At 36.1% G+C, this 22213-nt stretch overlaps 1 protein-coding gene across 5 annotated transcripts in view; it reads right to left on the reverse strand.

Moving 5' to 3' along the window:
- Positions 1-251: 251 nt before the first annotated feature.
- tesmin (testis expressed metallothionein like protein) overlaps positions 252-22213 on the reverse strand; it is a 31475-nt gene continuing 9513 nt past the window's right edge. For 2 of the 5 annotated variants that reach the window (XM_073941655.1, XM_068217301.2), the window contains 8 exons: positions 21854-22031; positions 13126-13235; positions 9614-9684; positions 9449-9508; positions 9145-9247; positions 8913-9050; positions 6518-6633; positions 2106-2400 (listed from right to left, as the gene is read on the reverse strand). In XM_073941655.1, coding sequence (XP_073797756.1) covers positions 2205-2400; positions 6518-6633; positions 8913-9050; positions 9145-9247; positions 9449-9508; positions 9614-9684; positions 13126-13235; positions 21854-22031 — 972 coding nt within the window. In that variant the 3' untranslated portion in view covers positions 2106-2204. Of the gene's footprint in view, positions 314-1971; positions 2401-6517; positions 6634-8912; positions 9051-9144; positions 9248-9448; positions 9509-9613; positions 9685-13125; positions 13236-21853; positions 22182-22213 lie in introns of those variants that run through there. The other 3 variants (XM_073941654.1, NM_001423840.1, XM_073941653.1) reach the window with 3 other exon arrangements.

The following is a 22213-nucleotide window of genomic DNA, read 5'->3' on the forward strand; positions in this document are numbered from 1 at the left end:
AAAATCCACACTCTTGATATCTGAAAAGAGAAAACAGCTAATAATATATCTGTAATACTATAAATAAATGTATAATAAAATAGGTATATATGTAAATTTACCATTTTTGTTGAATCAAGAATCGTTTTTGATGGGAAGAACTAAACAAATGTGAAGAGTCCGGTTGTCTACTCCTCTATTTATGTCCTTCTTTAACAACAGGACTCAGGATTCAATAACAACCCCCTGCGAGAAACATCGCTTGTTTGTACCTTGTCCTATCATGGAAATGCTCTCCATATTAACCTGCACAAAAGCTTGACGTCAAGAGGATCTGCTGTAATGAAGATCGATACAGTGAGGTTTTCTCCAGAAGAAAAAAAATACACATGATGTTTTTGTTTTTGTTTTTTTCTGGAAATAGTCTCAAAGTTGTATCTGAAATTACTGTAATGAGTTTTTTTTTAGTAATTTAGTGGTTGGTAGGTGTTAAGTGAATAAAAAGAAAAGAATATAAGAGTAGAATGAAGGAAGTCAATATGGTATGGAAAGAGTATAAATCACAGATGGATAAATATTGTGACAGCTCCATTAAAAATAAAATTGCCACACTGCATTTGTAACACACAGAAATAACTGTATTGAGTGCAGACATAAAATCCCCAACACGAACACTAAAAAACATTCCAAAACAAGGAACAAGCAATAAATATGGAAACATCGCTTCTGGTCAAATTGATTACAAAAGTGGTTTTGTTAAGGACTTTGCTATATTTTTTTGGTCTCATATTTTAGATTTAAACAACATAGCCTTTATATTTATGCATAGAAACATGAATCAAATGTTCAATTGTGCAGCGGAAAAGGCAATAAATTAAAATAATAAATAATGAATGTCAAATATATAAATAAATGCTTCAAATATTAAAATCACAAACGTGAAGTGGTCGGAATCAGCATAAATAAATGGAAGAAATATATATTTATATTATAAGCAATAGTTTAAATGTTAGAAATAACATATTGTTCATATTTAAATAACAAGGTCTTAACATAGAAACAAAAGCAAAAAAATAAATGCAAATATCTAAGTATAGAAATATAAATAAAATGTTCAATTGTGTGGATGAATAAAAAATAAATAAACAAATAAATAAAAGCAAATATTAAAACAGAAAAAAGTTTCATTCAAATTGTGTGGAAAATAATTAAATAAATAAATTAATAAATAAATGCAAATATTTAGAAATATAGAAATATAAATATATAAACATAGAAATATAAATAATAGGTTAATTCAAATTGTGCAGATGAATAAATAAAAAAATAAATAAACAAATAAATGCAAATATTTAAGTACAGATATATAAATAAAATGTTCACTTAAAATTATGTGGATAAATAAACAACCAAACAAATAAATAAATAAATGCTAATATTTAAATATAGAAATATAAGTAAAATGTTTAATTTAAATTGTGTGGATGGACGGATGAATAAATAAATGAATAAATAAATGCAAACATTTAGGTATAGAAATATAAATAAATTGTTCAATTAAAATGATTTGGATAAATAAATAAACAAATAAATAAATGCAAATATTTAAATATAGAAATATAAGTGAAATGTTCAGTTTCAATTGTGTGGATAAATAAATAAATAAATAAATAAATAAATAAATAAATAAATAAATACATTTATAAACAACTAGACGAATAAATAAATAAGTACAGAAATAGAAAAAATGTCATATCAAATTGTGTAGATGAATAAATAAACAAAATGCATAAATAAATAAGTAAATAAACAAATAAACGAATGAATAAATAAATAAGTATAGAAATTTGAATAAAATGTTCAATACAAACTGTGTAGATGAATAAATAAACAAACAAACAAATAAATAATAGTAAAAATAAAATTAAAATATAAAAAATAAAATTTGAATAATTACATACATAAATAACATGTTAACAAAAATAGAAAATAAAAAGTGGTCTAAATCAACAGAAATAAAGGTACACAACATATATATTCGAAATAATAGTTCAAAAGCAATATATCATTCATATTTAAATAACTTATCTGTTACACAGTGTGTACGCAAATCTTTACAAGCGTCTCGTACCGTTTCAAGCACACCAAAGCAGAACCACCTGTTGAAAAAGCTGATTAAAAATCCCACCTGGATCAATGTGTGCCAGCGAGCATTTGTTCCTGAACTACAGATTGAATTGCACGCGGCTGGATTTGAATATTGAGCGGACGATCTGCGTCAGGCACTGGCCGAACTCCTCCAAAATCATTCTCTCAGCGTGAGCCGCGATGTGGCCGTCCTTCTGGGCCTCCTCAGCCTGGGCGAGCAGACAGCCGCATGTGGCTTCCACTACATCGCGCGTGATGACCGATACAGGACACCTATCAACACACAAAACCCTACAGCTCTCAATTACTGCCATCTGAAAAACAAGCAGCAAAAGCAGCACACAAGCAAAGGCCTGTAGCATCCGGCTCGCTTTACAGTGAGCTGAGCGTTCAAAGAAATGCTTTTAAAGTCAAACGTCCCATTAATTCTAGATTTTGCCTTTTGAAGTAATTCGTTGGGTAGATCATTATAATCATTAGATGAAATTTGTAGAGATGTAATTTCTCAGATTACATATTTTACATACATATAGTTAATGTCGGTTCAAGTTGGCCTCATTCAGCATGAAGAATCATCTGCGGTTGAACAGAACGCTCTAATTGGTTATTCAGCAACGAATCAGACCGTGAGAACAAATATTGAAAAGATGTAGCAAGTAAACAATTCAAGAAGGAACACAAAGAAGCTTGCTGTAATTTCACTACATTTCTCAAATATTTGCAAATGATATGGATTATTAGATTATCAGACATATTTGCTAGTGACATTTACTCTGGTAATGGTACTAAACGATTTGTTTACGCTTTGTCTGTGTGCATAGAAAAGTTGGCATTGGTGTGTCCCAGCCCTCAGATAACTTTTATTTGATTTCACATGTCTTAAAGTAGGATAATCTTGTACTATTTAGACAGATAAAGAAATACATTCATTCTTTATCAGGAAAAAAAACATCAACGGCTTTTAAGTGCAATGTTCGGACAGCTAATACTTTAAAATACTAATGACTTGCTGTTAGTATCTGATTGCTATTTAGTGTTAAAGTGTCTGATTGTTATTTCAAGAGTTCACACTTAGCTGATGATTGACTATGAAGCTAGTTTGGCATGCTGTCCTGGGTGAGAGCCCTGAGCTCTTAAGATCCTCGAGCCCAGGGCTCCCTCCTGTTGCAGGGTGAGAGGGGAGTTTGAGCTCAGGTAGATTTCGAAACTCCCCTGTTGTAGTAGCTAATGAAATGATAGTGATTGCTCTTAAGAGATGACTACTTACTAGGAGCATGTCTATGGCGCCGATTTGGATTAGTCAATTAACTTAAGTTGCATGTTTTTGGACGGAGGGAGGAAACCGGGGAACCCCGGGGGGAAACACACGTGAGCACTGGGAGAATGTGTAAACTACGCACAGAAATGCCAGCTGGCTTGGTAAGGACTAGAACCAGTGACGTTTTTGCTCTAAGGCAACAGTGCTAACCACTGGGCCACCGAGCCACCCATTTAGGAAAGGAGGAGGAGTCGGAGTGGAAGGGGATTCTTAAAAATGAAAATGGCTGTTATATGGAACTTAGAGTATTTATAGTGGTTTAGGAATCGTCTGATTGGTGAATCATAAATTGAATAATGCGGGACCAGCTGCAAGCAATCATAAGCATGTGATCCACTCGAAATTAGTTTATGAATAAACTTCACTTCAAGTATGAGTAGAGCTTTTAACCTGACATCACAGACACATATTTCATCTTGACAAAAATAAACATTTGCATATCATTTTGACACATTTGAGAATGAAACGTAACAAGACGATGGAGAAAAGACAATGATAGTTTATTTGAAACCTTATCTTGTGTATGAACTACAAACTCTGATTTCTATAATCGATCTCCATCTTTTTTTTTTTTTTTAAAGGTCATGAAATACTGTTTACATGAAAATCAATCCAGTCATCTTTTACAGCAGATCTCGCTCTTCTTTTTAAAAATCTTTTAGAACAGTTTGGCACATGAAAAATTGAAATTTAAAAAGTTTTTATTCATTTATTTTTTTGTTTTGTTTTTTTATTTTCAAAATGTATTTTATAGAAATCTACCACTAGAACAGCATTCCCTCTCAGAGACGAAAATAAAGAAGTTACGTGGAACGGCGAGAGAAAAGAATCTCGTTCCCTCCTAAACTGAAACCCAAAAACACAAATGTGTTTTCATGATGGCACATAATAACCAATAATGATAATAATAAATCCACAAGAACTTAGAAAAAAAAAATTATTTTTATTTTTTTTAAAACATGGTGCTCACATGCACATCGCTAAAAAATACGCAAGCGTAACGGTCAAACACATCAGTCAAGCATATGTTTACAATGAAAAACAGAGCATTGGGGAAAAGATGCATTCTATGTGAACGGCCCCTTAGGGTGCAATTGCAGCAGAATCTGACACGTTTCTTCTGGCATTTTCAGAACTTATGCACTCATTATCAGGCAAGCAAAGAATTACAGCAAAGAATTGAATGTTGTTTTTGAAGGGAAAAAAAGTCTCCTGTACATACATGTAAGCTATGGCTTGGACATGATTTCTACTTATATATGTTGGGAATGAATTAAGTACTGTTTAAAGGGCAAAATTGAGCAGTTTGACAAAATCCCAATTCCAAAAACCCAACAGAACAATGGATCATTTGTTAATGTGGTGATTTAATATAACTTTCATTAAACTTTACACTTTACTATAACCAGAACTTGTTAGGGATGGTTTGATTAAAAACAAAAAGTATCTTTCTTTTCAAATTTAGATTTTATATAGGTTTTATAGCAATAAATCTTGTATGAAAAAAATTGCATTGACAGTGACACTGAAAGGCTTTTGGATTCACATGATCTGCCTGGCAATTATCCTGAACGATTTTGACAGTTTAAATGTAATTGATATGACATAGTCGGCGCATCGCTGACAGCTCAACTTACTGCTGTTAGTGAGAATAATCGTGTATGTGCTTGCGGCGTTGTGAAATGTTTTACTATATAGAATAACTCTTTTCTGTGTGAATGTATTTTAAGATGACATTTTCTTCTGGGATGCAATGCTGGATTTTCTGCATCATTACTGCAGTCTGCAGTGTCACATGATTGTTTAGAAGTCAACCTAATATGATGATCTGCTGCTCAAGAACCACTCCTTTAAATAAAGAGTCATTTTGACAAGAGTTGTGCTGCTTAATGTAATGGTGTAGACAGTGGTATGCTACATTCATTGGTACAGTGTTCTTACACCTTTTCCGAGGTCAAATTTAAAGGGGTGGTCCACTAGGATATCATATTTTAAACTGTAGTTGATGTATAATGAACCTGCGTGAACACAAACAACATCTCTGAATGAAAGACACTTAAGTTCAATACAAAGTGGGACATTTGCTAATACAGAGTTAGCTTAGCAAAGCCTACAGTGAACAAAGTTTGGTGACTACAAAAAAATACATCCTTTTTAATGATGTCATAAACCCGTCAGGTTACAAGCATTCACCCTGCGCAGAAGGGGCATGGCCAGATGTGCTGTAATGTTATAGCATGATGCTTCCTGGTGACATGGAGCTGACTTCAGCACATTATGTAAGTTGACCAATCAGGCTGCGTTCGCACCAGACGTGGAACGCGTGTCAAGCGCGAGTGATTTACATGTTAAGTCAATGCAAACGCGCAAACAGACATCCTGCGGCACGACACGCACAAATGGCGCACCGCGAATGACACAAATTGCGCGAATGGCGAGGTGCGAATTAAGGGTTTTGCGCGTTTGACGCACGTTTCACGCAAATTGCTTGAGTTCAAAAGTCTGAACTGTTGGACGTTGTTCACAGAAGTACCATAACAAACAATCCAAAAATTTTTTTACAGCACTTCAAGTTAAGCCATTTTAAGAAAAGAAAAACAATCAAATGTATATTTTAATAGATTTATTATAATGCATGAAGTAGAGCAGGGGTGTCAAACTCAATTCCTGGAGGGCCGAAGCCCTGCACAGTTTAGTTCCAACCCTGCTCCAACACACTTACTTGTAGGTTTCAAACAAGCCTGAAGGACTCAATTAGTTTGATCAGGTGTGTTTAATTAGTGTTGGAACTAAACTGTGCAGAACTGCGACCCTTTTGGAACCGAGTTTGACACCTGTGAGGTAAAGGGTTAAATGTGATTTATTTTAATTTGACTTACATTGTAAATTTAGCCTATATTCATTTTAATGACCTCCAAATGTTACACACACACACATATATATATATATATGTATAGCTTTTGCAAATGTATATTAATGCAAACACCAAAATGTCTTCTTTGAAATTCTTAGCACACTTTGACTATTTTCCGTAAGCAATTCAAAATGATTTATTATTGTACTGTTTTGTACCTGGTGGGGAAGTAGATGTCATGCCTGTCCTGCTCAGAGCTCTTCTTCATATCACAGCCTTCATCATAGTTTCTACAGCCCACACACTTACAGGTGGATGTGCACATGATTTTGGCCTGGATGGAATTACACCATAAATTAATCACTGAACATATACACCAAAATCATGCCAGCACCGCTAATGGGAAAATATGAGCTTGATAAAAGTCAAATCTTCAAGTAAGGATTCAAATAGATTGTAATATTAAACCAGTGTGTAAAGCTCAGTCATCTAATATTAAAATGTATTTAATGGAGTTCCTCAAACTGTAAATTAAAATAACCAATACTGGCAAGAGATTAAAAGGAATTTGGGAGCTGTTTTTGAGGTAGTCATTGTTTTCACAACAATAATTAATAACGCTATCTTTATCCTGCACGAGCCCCCATTTATATTATAAACCACAATTTAATTCACAAAAATGTGTTAATTACTACAGAACTCTCTGGAAACAACAATCAGAATTATTATAGTTATTTTAATCCTGGACGAGCCCCTATTTATGTTACAAACCACAATTTAATTCACAATAAAAATGGTTGATTACTGCAGAGCTCTCGAGAAACAACAATCAGAATTATTACAATTATTTTCATCCCGGACGAGCCCCCATTTATATTACGAACCCCAATTTAATTCACGAAAATGTGTTAATTACTACAGGACTCTCTGGGAAAAACAACATAAATTAATAAAGACATTTTTATCCTGGATGCGCCCCATTTATTAACAAATCCTAATTTAATTTACATAAATGAGTTAATTACTACAAAACTCTCAAGAAGCAACAATGTTATTTTGATCCCGGACGAGCCCCCAGTTACGTTACCAACCCCGATTACAGAGCTTATTCGGGGAGGGGTTGAATAACTTAAAAAAGGAAAAAGTTGACTGTGAAAGAAAAGAAAAAAAAAACAATACAATAAAACCACGCATGCAGAAAACAAACCCCACAAATAAGAATAATAAAGAATAATAAAGCTTAAATAAATAGATATTACCTTATACAGGTGGAAAAATAAGTATGAGAAATTGTTAATTTTTCTGGCAACTGGTAAAAAAAATGTAATAAAAAATTTATAAACCACTTAAGTCACTCATGGTTAAAGAATGAACTGATGCTTTACACACTGCATGTTATGATCTTTTTCATTAAAAACTCAGATAAAAGTTGTTGTTTTTTTTTGTTGTTGTTTCCAGGGTAAATACTTTTTTTTCTCTTTCTATTTGAGAATTTAGGTATTTCCTGGTCTCTATATGTATTTTTGGTCCCACTTTATTACAATTCTCGCAATTAATAAGCTCTTAACTAATACTTTTGACTGAATAAACTTCTAATTTGGTGCTTATTATTAGTTAGATATCAGGAAGGTTTAGATCATGTAGAATATACACTACCTGACAAATGTCTTCTTGTGGATCCCAGTTGTAAGAGCAACAAATAACTTGACTTCTAGTTTATCATTTAAAAAAAGTGGCAGAAGGTAGATTTTTCCATGACCCCAAGATTCTCACAAAAAATTATTCAGTATGGGGGCATGCGAGATTTCTGCAGAGTGGATGGCAACATCAACATTCTGAGGTATCAAGACATCTGTGCTGCCCATTACATTACAAACCACAAGAGAGGGCAAATTCTTCAGCAGGATACAGCTCCTTCTCATACTTCAGCCTCCACATCAAAGTTCCTGAAAGCAAAGGTCAAGGTGCTTCAGGATTGGCCAGCCCAGTCACCAGACATGACCATTATTGAGCATGTCTGGGGTAAGATGAAGGAGGAGGCATTGAAGATGAATCCAAAGAATCTTGATGAACTCTGGGAGTCCTGCAAGAATGCTTTCTTTGCCATTCCAGGTGACTTTATTAATAAGTTTTTTGATTCATTGCAGAGTGGACACAGTCCTCCAAGCTCATGGGAGACAAAATATTAATTATTTTTCCTCTGCACCATGACTTTATATTCTTTACTGTACATTAATCCTGTTAAGTGACAAGACGTCTGTCTAAACAAAGTCAGACCTTCTTGTTCTAAGTAAATAATTCAAAATCAAGACATGATCATGTTTTATTTTGGTAAAAGAAGCATAATCTAGAGGTCTTTGCTTCTCATATAAGCCCCTTCTGATACCAAATGATCAACTAGAAGTCAAGTTATTATTTGTTTTACCTAATTCTAGGCAACAAGACTTTTAGTATTAATAAACTGCCAATATTTTAATAACAAAGCAGGTAATACACCACTAGGTTATAGTGAGAATTGGTACTAACACTAAAGTTACAGTATTTTCATTCTGAAAAGGAATAATAATAATAATAATAATAATAATAATAATAATAATAAACGTCCCAATTTACCTCATAACACTCGCAGTAGTTCTTTAAGCAGCCCGAACGTTTGCAGTTACAGCCTTTTGTGTGACATCCTTTCACATTCCCCTGTTTCCTGCTGCCAATTTTAGGCCGAAAAGCCCCTGGATTCCTGTCCAGACAAGCCTAGGAGCAATACATATGATGTATAATAAGCTTATAAGTGGCATGAAGTTATTTGCGTTGATGTATTTTAGAAAGTGACTGTGATGTGGTTCACCTTTACAGCCTGGGATCTCTCGAAGACGTGTTCAGTGTTATTAAAGCAGTTTGTGCATTTACAGCTGCTGCAGAACTCTCCATTGGCAAAACATTCACAATAACTGTCAGAGAAATTGTTTTGTGTAAGCTGATTTATTTTTAGCACAGTTGACCAATATATTTTTTATACAGAAGCATTAGTCATCGTGAAGAAAGTGAGTGCAAAACAGATGACTGTGTTGAGTAAACAAGATGTTGGGTAATATAACAGATTCAGCTGAGGTCACGTTTGATGGCAAAACATTCAAGTTGAAAATACCTACAGTTTCAGACACTGAGATTTTGTGCAGTTGCAAGGCCGCTTTGATTTTTCCCATTTCACACTGAAATAAAAATAAGAGTTAGGAAACATTTGAAGCTACTTCTTAGTTGAAGTCACTATTTAGCAATGAACATGAGAGCATCATTTACAGTAGTGACACTCATACCTTTCACATCCTTTGGTCTGAACAACTTCTTCATGTTCGAAGGCCTGAGTGGGGTAAAGTGTCTGATTGAACTAAAAAAAGGGCAAAAATGTTATTTATTAGCTTAATCCTTCCTCAAGTTATAATAGACAGTTAAAGTCAGAATTATTAGCCCCCCTTAGATTTTTTTAATATTTCCTAAATGATGTTTAACAGTGCAAGGACATTTTCACAGTATGTCTGATAATATTTTTTTCTTCAGGAGAAAGTCTTATTTGTTTTATTTCGGCAAGAATAAAAGCAGCTTTTAATTTTTCATGAACCATTTTAAGGTCAATATTATTAGCCCCTTTAAGCTTATTTTTTTCGATAGTCTACAAAACAAACCATCGTTATACAATAACTTTCTTAATTACCCTAACCTGTCTAGTTGACCTAATTAACCTAGTTAAGCCTTTAAATGTCACTTTAAGCTGTATAGAAGTGTCTTGAAAAATATCTTGTAAAATATTATTTACGGTCATTATGGCAAAGAAAAAATAAATCAGTTAATAAAACTATTATGTTTCGAAATGTGTTGAAAAATATATTTTCTTCGTTAAACAAACATAAAAAAATAAACAGGGGCTAATAATTCTGACATATATATATCAGTAAATTTTGGGCTTGACATTAAATTTTAAAATATGTACCTAAATTAAATTCGACAAGAAAAGAAGAACCATTTACATTGTAGCCTCTAATTATTTAATCTTTTTTTTTTTTGCTCATTTGTCAGCTGGTTTTTAGTTATTTCCAAAATAATAAAAATTTTTATTATTTTAATAGATTCTAAGTTATGAACAACAATTGTACGGTTATTTTATTAGTCTTAGTTTTAACTTCAGAACAAAAATAAAAAAGAGAAAACAATACAAAACTATTCAAATGTATGTTTAATTTACATAAATGTCTACTCAATGACAATGGGACAATTCCATCCATATTGTGATATTTTATTTTTTACAAAGATTTAAAACATATGCTTCCAATGTATATTAAAATGTTGTTGTTGTAAAAAAAATATTGAACTAAAATTAGAAAAAAAAAAGTAAAAAATGTATAGCAAATATATAGCAATTTTAAAATTGATAAAATGTATAGTTTTATATTACCAAATTTATAAAAAAAAAAAATTATAATATACAGTTGAAGTCAGAATTACTAGACCCCCGTTTATTTTTTCCCCAATTTCTTTTTAATGAGAAGATTTTTTTAACACATTTCTAAACATAATAGTTTAGTAACTCATTTCTAATAACTGATTTATTTTTTATTTGCCATGATGACAGTAAATAATGTTTTACTAGATATTTTTCAAGACACTTCTATACAGCTTAAAGTGACATTTAAAGGCTTAATTAAGGTTAATTAGGTTAACTAGGCAGGTTAAGGGAATTAGGCAAGTTATTGCAGTGTTTCCTTTAGGATTTTTTCCAGCTGTGGCGGCAGGCCTTTTTTTTTTTACACAGATCTACCTACTACCTGTGGCGTTATTATTTCAATGACAAATGTCTTGAGCGCAGTATTAGAAGTCGGGATCGCATTTATGTACTACGAGCATGCGAATCTCTGTGTTTGCGCGCCGATTTTCTCTGCTTGTGCACAAAACTTCTTGCACGCCCCCTCAAATATTTGTCGCTTCAAGAGCGCGCAGATCTTCTTGTGCGCTCTCAAATAAACGCTGCTGGGTGCGATTTAGTTTATCAGATTTGCTAGGATTATTTATCAATGTCTACAATAGACCTACAGAGTAGTATTAATGCGTCCTGAAGTAAAGTGAAACGGCTATATGTCGTGTTTGCTGGCCTCACGCATCACGCACCTGTCAGCCTGTCAGTCAGACAGTCAGCATGTCACCTTTAAGGGTAAACAAATGACGCACAGCACTACTACGGTTACAGAAAAGTTTGCGCTATTATAATTCACTTACCCTTTAATAAGTTTTGGTGCGATTATTACACGCTATTAAAAAAAACTAAATGTTTTGAATGAAAGCTGTCATGTAGCTGTGGCGGGATGAATTTTGGCGTGGCGCCTCGCCATGGAAGAATGAATGTAGCGAAAACCATGTATTGTACAATGATGGTTTGTTCAGTAGACAATCGAGAAGAACAAATAGCTTAAAGGGGCTAATAGTTTTGACGTATGCTGTAAGTAATTAAAAGCTGCTTTTATTCTAGCCGAAATAAAACAAAAAAACTTTCTCCAGAAGAAAAAATATTATCAGACATACTGTGAAAATTTCCTTGCTCAGTTAAACATAATTTGGGAATATTAAAAAAAGAAAAAAAACATTCAAAGGGGGGCTTATAATTCTAACTTCAACTGTATAGATTTTTTCTGGATCATATTTTAGCGCAAAAAAAGTTTTTTTAGAAGAAATGTTCAAACTTGTCATGAAAATAATATAGCAATGCAAAACAATTTTAATATTAGAAAAAACAATAATGCTTAAGCCAAATTTTACTTTCGCTTTATTTTTGGTTCGATATACCAGGAGCGGAGTGGGACTAAAAATCAGCCCTGGCATTGTAGCCACACCAGCCCACATTACCACTCCGACACAGCCCCACCCAAGGACACACACATTCACTACCTATATTGGTGTAGATGGTAAAATTATGTAAGCAGTACTTATTTAAGAGATATTAAAACATTTAATGTATGTGACTGGAACAAAAACAACCCATTTATATATGCAATCATGTCATTCATTTTCTTTTCGGCTCAGTCCCTTTATTATTCTGGGAATCGCCAACTTATCCAGCATGTTTTACACAGTGGATGCCCTCAAAGCTGCAACCCATTACTGGGTTACCCAATTCCCAATTGGCCTACCCAATTCACCTATAGCATGTGTTTGGCCTTGTGAAGGAAACCAGAAGGAAACCTACGCGAACATGCAAACTCTACACAGAAACACCAACTGACCCAGATGAGGCTCAAACCAGCGACTTTCTTGCTTTGAGGTGACAGCACTACCTACTGCGCCACTGCACTACCCCCTTTCGAGACTAGTTCAGTAAAATTTTATGTATTTGGCAATGTCTGACTTGATTGCCTATCCCTTTTTATGGTCCATCTCTGACAATTAGCTTGGGTTGCACTTACTGTTTGTTTGACATTCTTGCCAGATTTTGATTACGTCTGCGTAACCTCAGATTGGGTCGGCGAATCTCGAAACCAGCCGGTTGTTGCAGATTGAGCCAATGCTTAACATTTACTATTATTCTTACTATTATCACCATCATCATCACCATAATATTCACATCTCGCAAGAGATAAAAGCTGCCTACATTTAAAAAAACAATACATATGAAAAAAAAAAAATTTAAATAGCTGACCGGCCCACATTTAAAAAATGGTCCGGCCCTTCTGGCATTTGCCAGAATTGCCAGACGGCCAGTCCGCCCCTGCTATATACTATATGGAAACAGTTCAATCAAGGCTAAATTGCATCAGCCAATGATAAAGTTTATCTACAGCACTACCTGTGAGACATAATGTTCTGGTGAGAGGCTGACTGTGACTTCTGCAGATGTGCTGTGGGTCTGAGGAGCTTCAGCGGACACGATCATCTCTATGTGTCCAATGTCTGATCCTGGAAAGACATTCAAATACATCAGCATAAACAAGAATACAAAGGTATAGAGAGTATTAAAAAAGTGATTCTACTGAGAAAACCAGCCCTTTGGTGCAGGTGGCCAACCACTACAGTACATGCGTTTCTACTTCTAGTATATCTTTATCTATGACTGTAAACTAATTCTAACAGGAAATGGGTTGAAATGTTAAAAGTTATATAAGACAAAACAACCATATGTTAACGCAAAAAACAAAAATGATCATATACAGTAGTCATAGAAGCTGAATACATCAACAGTAAGAACTTGTCAAGGCCAGAAAGAATTGCTTGTATTGTTTTTTATTACCTCAGATGTCGAATATTTTCACTTTACACAACGAAAACAAAATTTCATGCGACACTTTGATGATTAAAAATGTTGAAAATTAAGCTATAACATCAAGGTATAAAAGATGAAGTGATATGCACAGACTATTTAGGACAATTCTGCATAATTATAAGGCGATGCTTAGCTAAGCTAAACTGTAGGTTTTGTTCCCTATGTTCCCACATGTCAGATTCAAATTCCATTAAAAAAAGACCCTTTAAATTTAATCTGATCAGAAATCATTGAAATATTTAGGAATTCATTCAACAAAAGAGATTTCAACATTAGCAAAAGTAAATTATGATCCTCTACTAATAAATATTAAAAATGATATACACAAATGGAATGCCATTTCTTTCAGAGCTTTAATCAAAGAATTGACGCAATAACTGAATGTCCTTCCTCTATATTTCGATTTATTTCAAGCTCTCACAATAGAAATTCCCCAAACACATTGGTCAGAATTCAATAAGACCATTTGTAGATTCATTTGACAGGGGAAAAAACAAGGATTAAATTAAAAACAGTACAACTTCCAAAGGAACAAGGAGGAATGGCTTTACCCTATTTTAAAGATTACTTTTATGCAGCCCAGACTAAATATCGTGTTAAACTATGTAACCCAACATATCAAGCTAAATGGAAAGACATCGAAATTACACTAATAAATGATCCTCCAATACAAGCGATATTGGCACATAAAAACCTGGGGGCATACATAGAAAAAAAGCTAAATTTATGGATTAAAGCCCAATTAAAAATTTGGAACATTATAAAAGAAGAATATAAACTGAATGATAAACTGCAAATAATTCAATGGTGTATGACCCTCAATTTAAACCAAATAAAATGGACTATAGATTTAAATCCTGGATTTCTAAAGGAATATTAACATTCTACTCACTCACAGAGAGAGGCCTTTTAAAAACTTTGAAAGTGTGAAGAAAGAATATAACCTGGATAAATCTGATTTTTATAGATACCTATAAAAAAATATTAAAACTAAAATAGACCCGGATGACTCAAAACTAAAAATGTTTACAGATGCCTATATAAGCAGTGGGAGTAAGGGTATAATGTCAAAACTTTATAAAGGATTTAGATGTAATAAACCCTACGGCCCACACAACAGAATATGATAAAGAAAAAAAAGAAAAGGAAAGTAATCTCATTATTCCGGAGGAAGAAAGGTTGGTCATATGTAGATTTACATCAAAATGTACTAACTCACATATGTGGAGAGAATTTGGATGGAAATGTCCAATAAGATTTTTCATCACGCCAAAACAAAGAGCATACGCCATGGGAAAGGACACTAAGTGCTGGAGCCTACAGTATGTGGGTCTCATGAACCTAATCATTGGCACATTTTTTGGGAATGTCCAGTAATAAAACAATACAAAATACAGTAGTTACAATAACTATAATGCAAGTTAAGATAAACTCTTGTTAAATAAACCCACTGAAACTGGTACAAAGGATTTTCTTATATCGGTTCGACCTGCACTTAGGGACTCTATGTCTCCTACCAGAGGGAAGCAAATTATGTGGGAAATTGGATCATTCAGAGTCCTTTCCACCTGATTAGGGACACAATTCTCATATAAAACTTGAGGATTAAAATATTCATCGTGCCTCACAATTTTCCATTCTGACGAGATGCATCAACTTAGATTTACACAGTACAGATAGGTTGCCAAACCACACTGATATCATATCCAACAATGCTTTCAAGAAAAACCTTATAAAACAGCATAATTGTCACGATCACCAGAGATCGTAACTCCCTAGATCGCTGTTTTGCACGCACAATCACTATGGACTAAAAATCCGCCATTGTTGGACAACATTTTCATATATGCACTCCGCTCACATGCACATGCTTCCTCATTCTGACTGATTACACTCGCACCACCAGAGGATTGTCAAAGACTGATTACACACACTATTTAAGCAGCCGACTCACTCCCATTGCTGAGTCTTGTTTACTGTAAGTGACATTTCAACGCGGCTTCTTTATCTTGGTTTTTTGTGTTTTGACCTTTGCCAAGTTTGTCTTTTTGTCTCTGTCTGCCGCCTGCCTTTCGACCTCTCGCCTTATACTTTGACTACGATTCTGGTAGTGATGGTGAAATGACGCTTTCTGAACCAGTGAAGCGCTCGACCCAATTGTATTGGAAAAAGGTTTGTTAGGTTCGAAGCTTTCTAAATCAGAGCTCGATGAGGACCTCTTCTGGTTAGTGTGGGAATGCACTGTGTTGAAATAATGTCAAATGTTCACAACTGACCAACTCATTCATGTAGTAATACAACAACAGTAACACAAACAAATTATTCAATTACTGTAGTTTTTACACACAAGGTATGTTACGTTTCACCACCGATGACTGTAGTAAAATCCAAGGTAATCAAAACTATTTACATTTATTGTATTCTAACTAGTCCTTCACCCACCCACTCGTTCCAAGCAGGGAAAGAATCAGCGATTCCTGCACGGGAGGTGAATGCTGTAGTAGGAGGCTATGTGAGTGATGGTTTTGGGCTGCACTCGCCAGCTGGCCTACGTTAAACATTATACTTCGATATGTAGGGGTTTTCTTTAAAGATAGTTGTAAAAAAAAAAACACTAATACACTTCAGTATGGTTCAAAACCTTTTTACTATAAATTACTATTGTATTTTTTATTTTATTACTGATGTGTGAGACCGGTGCAGTGCTTTGAAACACTAGAAATGTATGTAATCGACGTCTAATCTCTCGCTATACACTTTACTAACCCATGGGGGTGTTTAGATTAGATTCAACTTTATTGCCATTACACATGTACAAGTACAACGCAACGACTTTTGAATCAAAATTCGAAGCAGTCACGTGGGTAAAGGCAAAAATGAAGCTTCGGATGTCGTCAATCACGTGATGATGGCAAAATGAATCAAGCTTTTTATGATACATGCTAAAGCCTTGGTGCACAACGTCACATCACTAGATTCTGTATTTCCTTCACATATCTGTTTGCACCTGTGTTGACCATTGCTCGCCTGACTACCCCAATAAACCTGCAAGTATATCCTAACTCAGTTGTCTGTATCACTCCCCGTGTTACAATCATAAACTTTTTGTTAACTCTAAAAAGATGTTACCTCCATAAAAAAAACGATCTCTGGTGTAAACGAGAGCAAACCCACTCTGTGTGTTGTCCATGAAAAAGAAACGTCAATGTAAATGCCCAAGTATTCTGACTGAGTAATAGGATGGTCATGCACAATCACTTGATGATGGTCACCTATACACTTTGGGTTAAATACCATCACTTCTGTTTTCTTAGTATTTATTTTATATCATTTTTATCACACTAATCAATTAACCGGCTAATAAAATGTATTTTATCATCAAATATACAATCAATTTTGTTTTTCCAGCTCATTTAAAATGAGCAGAATCAACACACATCTTGAGTTTTTTGTGACAACTTTATTATTTTAGGTTTACTTCACTTAAGATTGTAAAAAACAGGTTAACTTAACCCATTTGTGTGGAACCCAGCATTTTTAGGTCAACTGTTTTTTGACCTAAAAAGAGCACCTACTTCTGCTACCCACAAATCAGGTAATCAGCTAGACCTTATCTACACACGACACTGCTTCACTGATCAAACAATAGTAACTCCACTACAAATATCTGATCATTTCCTTCTGTCTCTCAACATCCACATTACTCCTGAGCCGCCACACACTCCAACACTGGTTACCTTTCGCAGAAACCTACGATCTCTCTCACCCAATAGACTATCCACCATTGTTTCAGACTCTCTTCCTCCATCTCGCAAACTCACTGCACTTGATTCGAACAGTGCCACTAATACACTCTGCTCCACACTAGCATCATGTCTAGACCGATTATGTCCTCTTGCATCCAGGCCAGCCCGTGCCAGTCCTCCTGCACCCTGGCTCTCGGATGCTCTCCGTGAGCATCGCTCAAAACTTCGGGCTGCGGAGAGAATTTGGCGGAAAACTAAAAATCCTGCACATCTCTTAACATACCAAACTCTTCTGTCCTCTTTCTCAGCTGAGGTTACTTCTGCAAAGCAGACATATTACCGTCTGAAAATCAACAATGCCACTAATCCTCGCCTACTTTTTAAAACATTTTCCTCCCTCCTCTATCCTCCTCCTCCACTCGCATCCTCCACACTTACTACTGATGACTTTGCTACATTCTTCTGCACCAAAACTGCAAAAATCAGTGCCCAATTTGCTGCACCTACAACAAACACGCAAGATACAACACCAACACCACACACACTCACCTCTTTTTCTCAGCTCTCTGAGTCTGAGGTGTCCAAACTTGTGCTATCTAGCCATGCAACCACCTGTCCACTCGATCCCATTCCCTCTCATCTCTTGCAAGCCATCTCTCCTGCAGTCATACCAACACTGACTCACATAATTAACACATCTCTTGACTCTGGTTTATTCCCCACTACATTTAAGCAGGCTAGGGTAACCCCACTGCTAAAGAAACCCAACCTGGACCATACGCTACTTGAAAACTACAGACCAGTATCCCTGCTTCCATTCATGGCCAAGATTCTGGAGAAAGTAGTGTTCAATCAAGTCCTGGACTTTCTTACTCAAAACAATCTCATGGACAACAAGCAATCCGGCTTTAAGAAAGGCCACTCAACTGAGACTGCCCTGCTCTCGGTCGTGGAGGATCTCAGACTGGCTAAAGCAGACTCTAAATCATCAGTCCTCATTTTGCTGGACTTGTCAGCTGCTTTTGACACTGTCAACCACCAGATCCTGCTATCTACGCTTGAGTCACTGGGCGTTGCGGGCACTGTTATACAATGGTTCAGATCTTACCTCTCTGACAGGTCATTCAGGGTGTCTTGGAGGGGAGAGGTGTCCAACCTACAGCATCTAAACACTGGGGTACCTCAAGGCTCTGTTCTTGGGCCACTTCTCTTCTCCATCTACACATCATCTCTAGGACCAGTCATCCAGAGACATGGATTCTCCTACCACTGCGATGCTGATGATACCCAGCTATACCTCTCTTTTCATCCTGATGATCCCTCGGTTCCAGCTCGTATCTCAGCCTGCCTGTTGGATATTTCACACTGGATGAAAGATCATCATCTTCAGCTGAACCTCGCAAAAACGGAAATGCTTGTAGTTTCTGCCAACCCGACTCTACCCATAACTTTTCAATCCAGATGGATGGGGCAACCATTACTGCATCCAAAATGGTGAAAAGCCTTGGAGTAACGATTGATGACCAACTAAACTTCTCTGACCACATTTCTAGAACTGCTCGATCGTGCAGATTTGCACTCTATAACATCAGAAAGATCCGACCCTTCTTATCTGAACATGCAGCTCAACTCCTTGTTCAAGCTCTTGTTCTCTCCAAACTGGATTACTGCAACTCTCTACTAGCTGGGCTTCCAGCTAGCTCTATCAAGCCTCTTCAACTGCTCCAGAATGCAGCAGCATGAGTGGTCTTCAATGAACCTAAACGAGCACATGTCACTCCGCTGCTAATCCGTTTGCACTGGCTGCCAGTTGCTGCTCGCATCAAATTCAAAACTCTGATGTTTGCCTACAAAGTGACTTCTGGCCTAGCACCTTCTTATCTGCACTCACTTCAGCAGATCTATGTGCCCTCCAGAAACTTGCGCTCTGTGAATGAACGTCGCCTCGTGGTTCCATCCCAAAGAGGGAAAAAATCACTTTCGCGAACGCTCACGCTCAATCTGCCCAGTTGGTGGAATGAACTCCCTAACTGCATCAGAACAGCAGAGTCACTCGCTATTTTCAAGAAACGACTAAAAACTCAACTATTTAGTCTCCACTTCACTTCCTAATCTGCAATTGCCTCTTTGAATATCACACTAACTGTACTAAAAAAAAAAAAAAAAAAAAACTACTAACACTTCCCTTCTTAGACTTTACAGACCTGAAACTTGCCTTTAGTACTTATTCAATGTTGCTCTTAGTTGTGTAAATTGCTTCCTTGTCCTCATTTGTAAGTCGCTTTGGATAAAAGCGTCTGCTAAATGACTAAATGTAAATGTAAATGTAAATGTTTTACAGTCTATGTAAATCTCATTCACTGTAAAAAATAAAATGCTGGGTTCCACACAATTCCTTCATGTTCTCCCAACACAAATCGATTAAGGTAACTAAATCGTTTTGACAAATTTAAGTGGATTGAACATAAAACAATTAAGTTGTCCAAAAAAAACTTAAGAATTGTGTTATTTCATAAGATAAGTAGTTTCAAGAGTTCACATTTAGCTGATAATCATTAAAGTGTATTTGGCATGCTGTCCCGGGAGAGAGCCATGAGCTCGTAATATCCTTGAGCCCGGGGCTCCCTCCCGTTAGAAGGGCGAGAGGGAAGTTGGAGCTCAGGCAGGTCTCAAGAACTCCCCTGCTTGTCGCCGTGTGAGAAGTGTAAACTAAGGTTGTCTTAGATGATAATTTGGTTTAGTCGATGACTATGGTTTATGTTTTTGGACGGTAGGAGGAAACCGGGGAACCCGGGGGAAACCCACGCGAACATGGGGAGAACATGTAAACTCTGCACAGAAACACCAACCAGCCCAATAGAAGGTTGCACCAGCAGTGTTCTTGCTGTGAGGCAACAGTGCAGCCACTGGGCCACCGTGTCGCCCTATCGGAAAAAAAAGGGGGAAGTAGGGGTGGAAGAGGGGAAGCTTCAAGACGAAGATAACTGGAGTGAAAAACTGGTTATTTATTAAGGGTGAAATCGAAATCGATCGAAATTTATGCTCAACTCCGATTATCGAATCAAAAAATAGAATCGTCGATGCTTCCACGCCCCCATGTCGCGTTAGCTTGGCTTGCCAAGCAGGAAAAAAACATGCTTGTTGAAGTGCTTGTTAAACTGCAGACGCAGGAGACCCGTCAACAGAGCTTAAATCCTCTCCTCTTTCAATGAAGTCACCGGTGTGGAAGTATTTCCAGTTAGCTATGTAGACAACGTTCATGTTGTCGACAAAAAAACACAGTTTGCAAGCTCTGCTATGTACGTATTACGGTTGGGATGATAGACGATGGGCGCATCGCGATCCTCCGCCCCGCACCCGTTGTAAATCCGCTCGCGAAAAATACACACTCAGGCCCTGTTTACACTAACATGTCTTTGTTTTTAAATGGCATTTTAGAACGACAACGATCCACATCCACACCGGCGTGTAGCGTTTCTGAGCAGCCCTCCTTCCTCACTACCGCTGAAAACGCACATCACGTGACCACACACACTCATTCACACACAGACACAGACGCACACACATTGTCATGCGCTAGAGACAGCGGGTCAAGGCAGTCATCGGGTCAGTAGACTGCTTCCATCTTTTACTTTCACACAAGTACTTAGTCATTTTAGCGAACACCTCAGATACTGTTGGCTGGTTCCTGTTGGTTGTGCACCTTTTTTTACAGACGCCATTATAATGACACAGATCACTGCCTATTCTCGAGTCCAGCAGAAAAGGTGATTGACAGGTGGTAATTATGTGTGTAACTTACCTTTATTCATTTAATGTATGATTTGTTTATGGGTAAAACAAAGACCATGCAAGTCAGGTAGTTTAAACGGTAGGCTACAAATAATTAATTTGTTATTAATTAATTAATTATTCATAATCGAAAATCGAATCGAATCGAATCGTGACTTTAGAATCGAAAATGTAATCGAATCAAGGATTTGAAGGATCGTGACACCCTTATTATTTATAATGCTTATAAGCTAATGAGGAGCCAGCTGTGTTGATCATAAGCATGTGATCCTCTCAAAATTAGTTTATGAATAAACCACACTTAAACAAGCAGCAAAAGTTATTTTTTGAGTGTTGTTGACCTGTTTTGATTTCAAAAAGTTGGATTTTTTTTCACCCAAATTTTTAGTTTTTACATCTCTGCATAAAATAAGTATATTCACTACTGTGCACTCCATTTGTCTTAAAGTGCACAGACCACGAGAAACCTTCCTTAAGCATTTAAAAAACTTGACATAAAAATGACAAGAATAGCTTAATTTCCTATCAAACATTAATGCATTTACTCATTTTATATGCAATAATGAAAGGTCTGTTTGACACTAAAGTATGTGGAGAATGTGTAGAAAACCCAGTTGAACAAACAGTACACAAATGCATAGAGCTCACGGAAAAATAAAGGATAAGAATGCATGCTGGAGCTGTTTAAATCAATTTTAAGTGTCTATGATGATGACCTGGTTCATGGGGTGAGTGGTGTTCAGAAAAGAAGCTCTGGGCTGGCATAGACACAGACTCTGCGTTCAGATCCGACATCATCGAGTGAGGAATCTGATCCGGACTGCAGTGGTTCAGCACCATGACAGGCCCTCCGACGTTCACATCACACACAACCTGCACTGGCACCTGCAACATCTCAGAAAACACAGCCTGTTTCATCACTTCAGTAATGGCTGAACGGCACCGAAACATAAAGGTACAGTAAGGCCCTGACATTTGTGTTAAGCTCGATTCTCAAGATTAATTTCAGTCCTAGTCAACTTTAATGTTTACACTATTATTTTAAAGAGGACCTATTATGCAAAAATTACTTTTAG

Source organism: Danio rerio, chromosome 25 (assembly GCF_049306965.1).
Source record: "Danio rerio strain Tuebingen ecotype United States chromosome 25, GRCz12tu, whole genome shotgun sequence".
Lineage (NCBI taxonomy): Eukaryota > Metazoa > Chordata > Actinopteri > Cypriniformes > Danionidae > Danio > Danio rerio.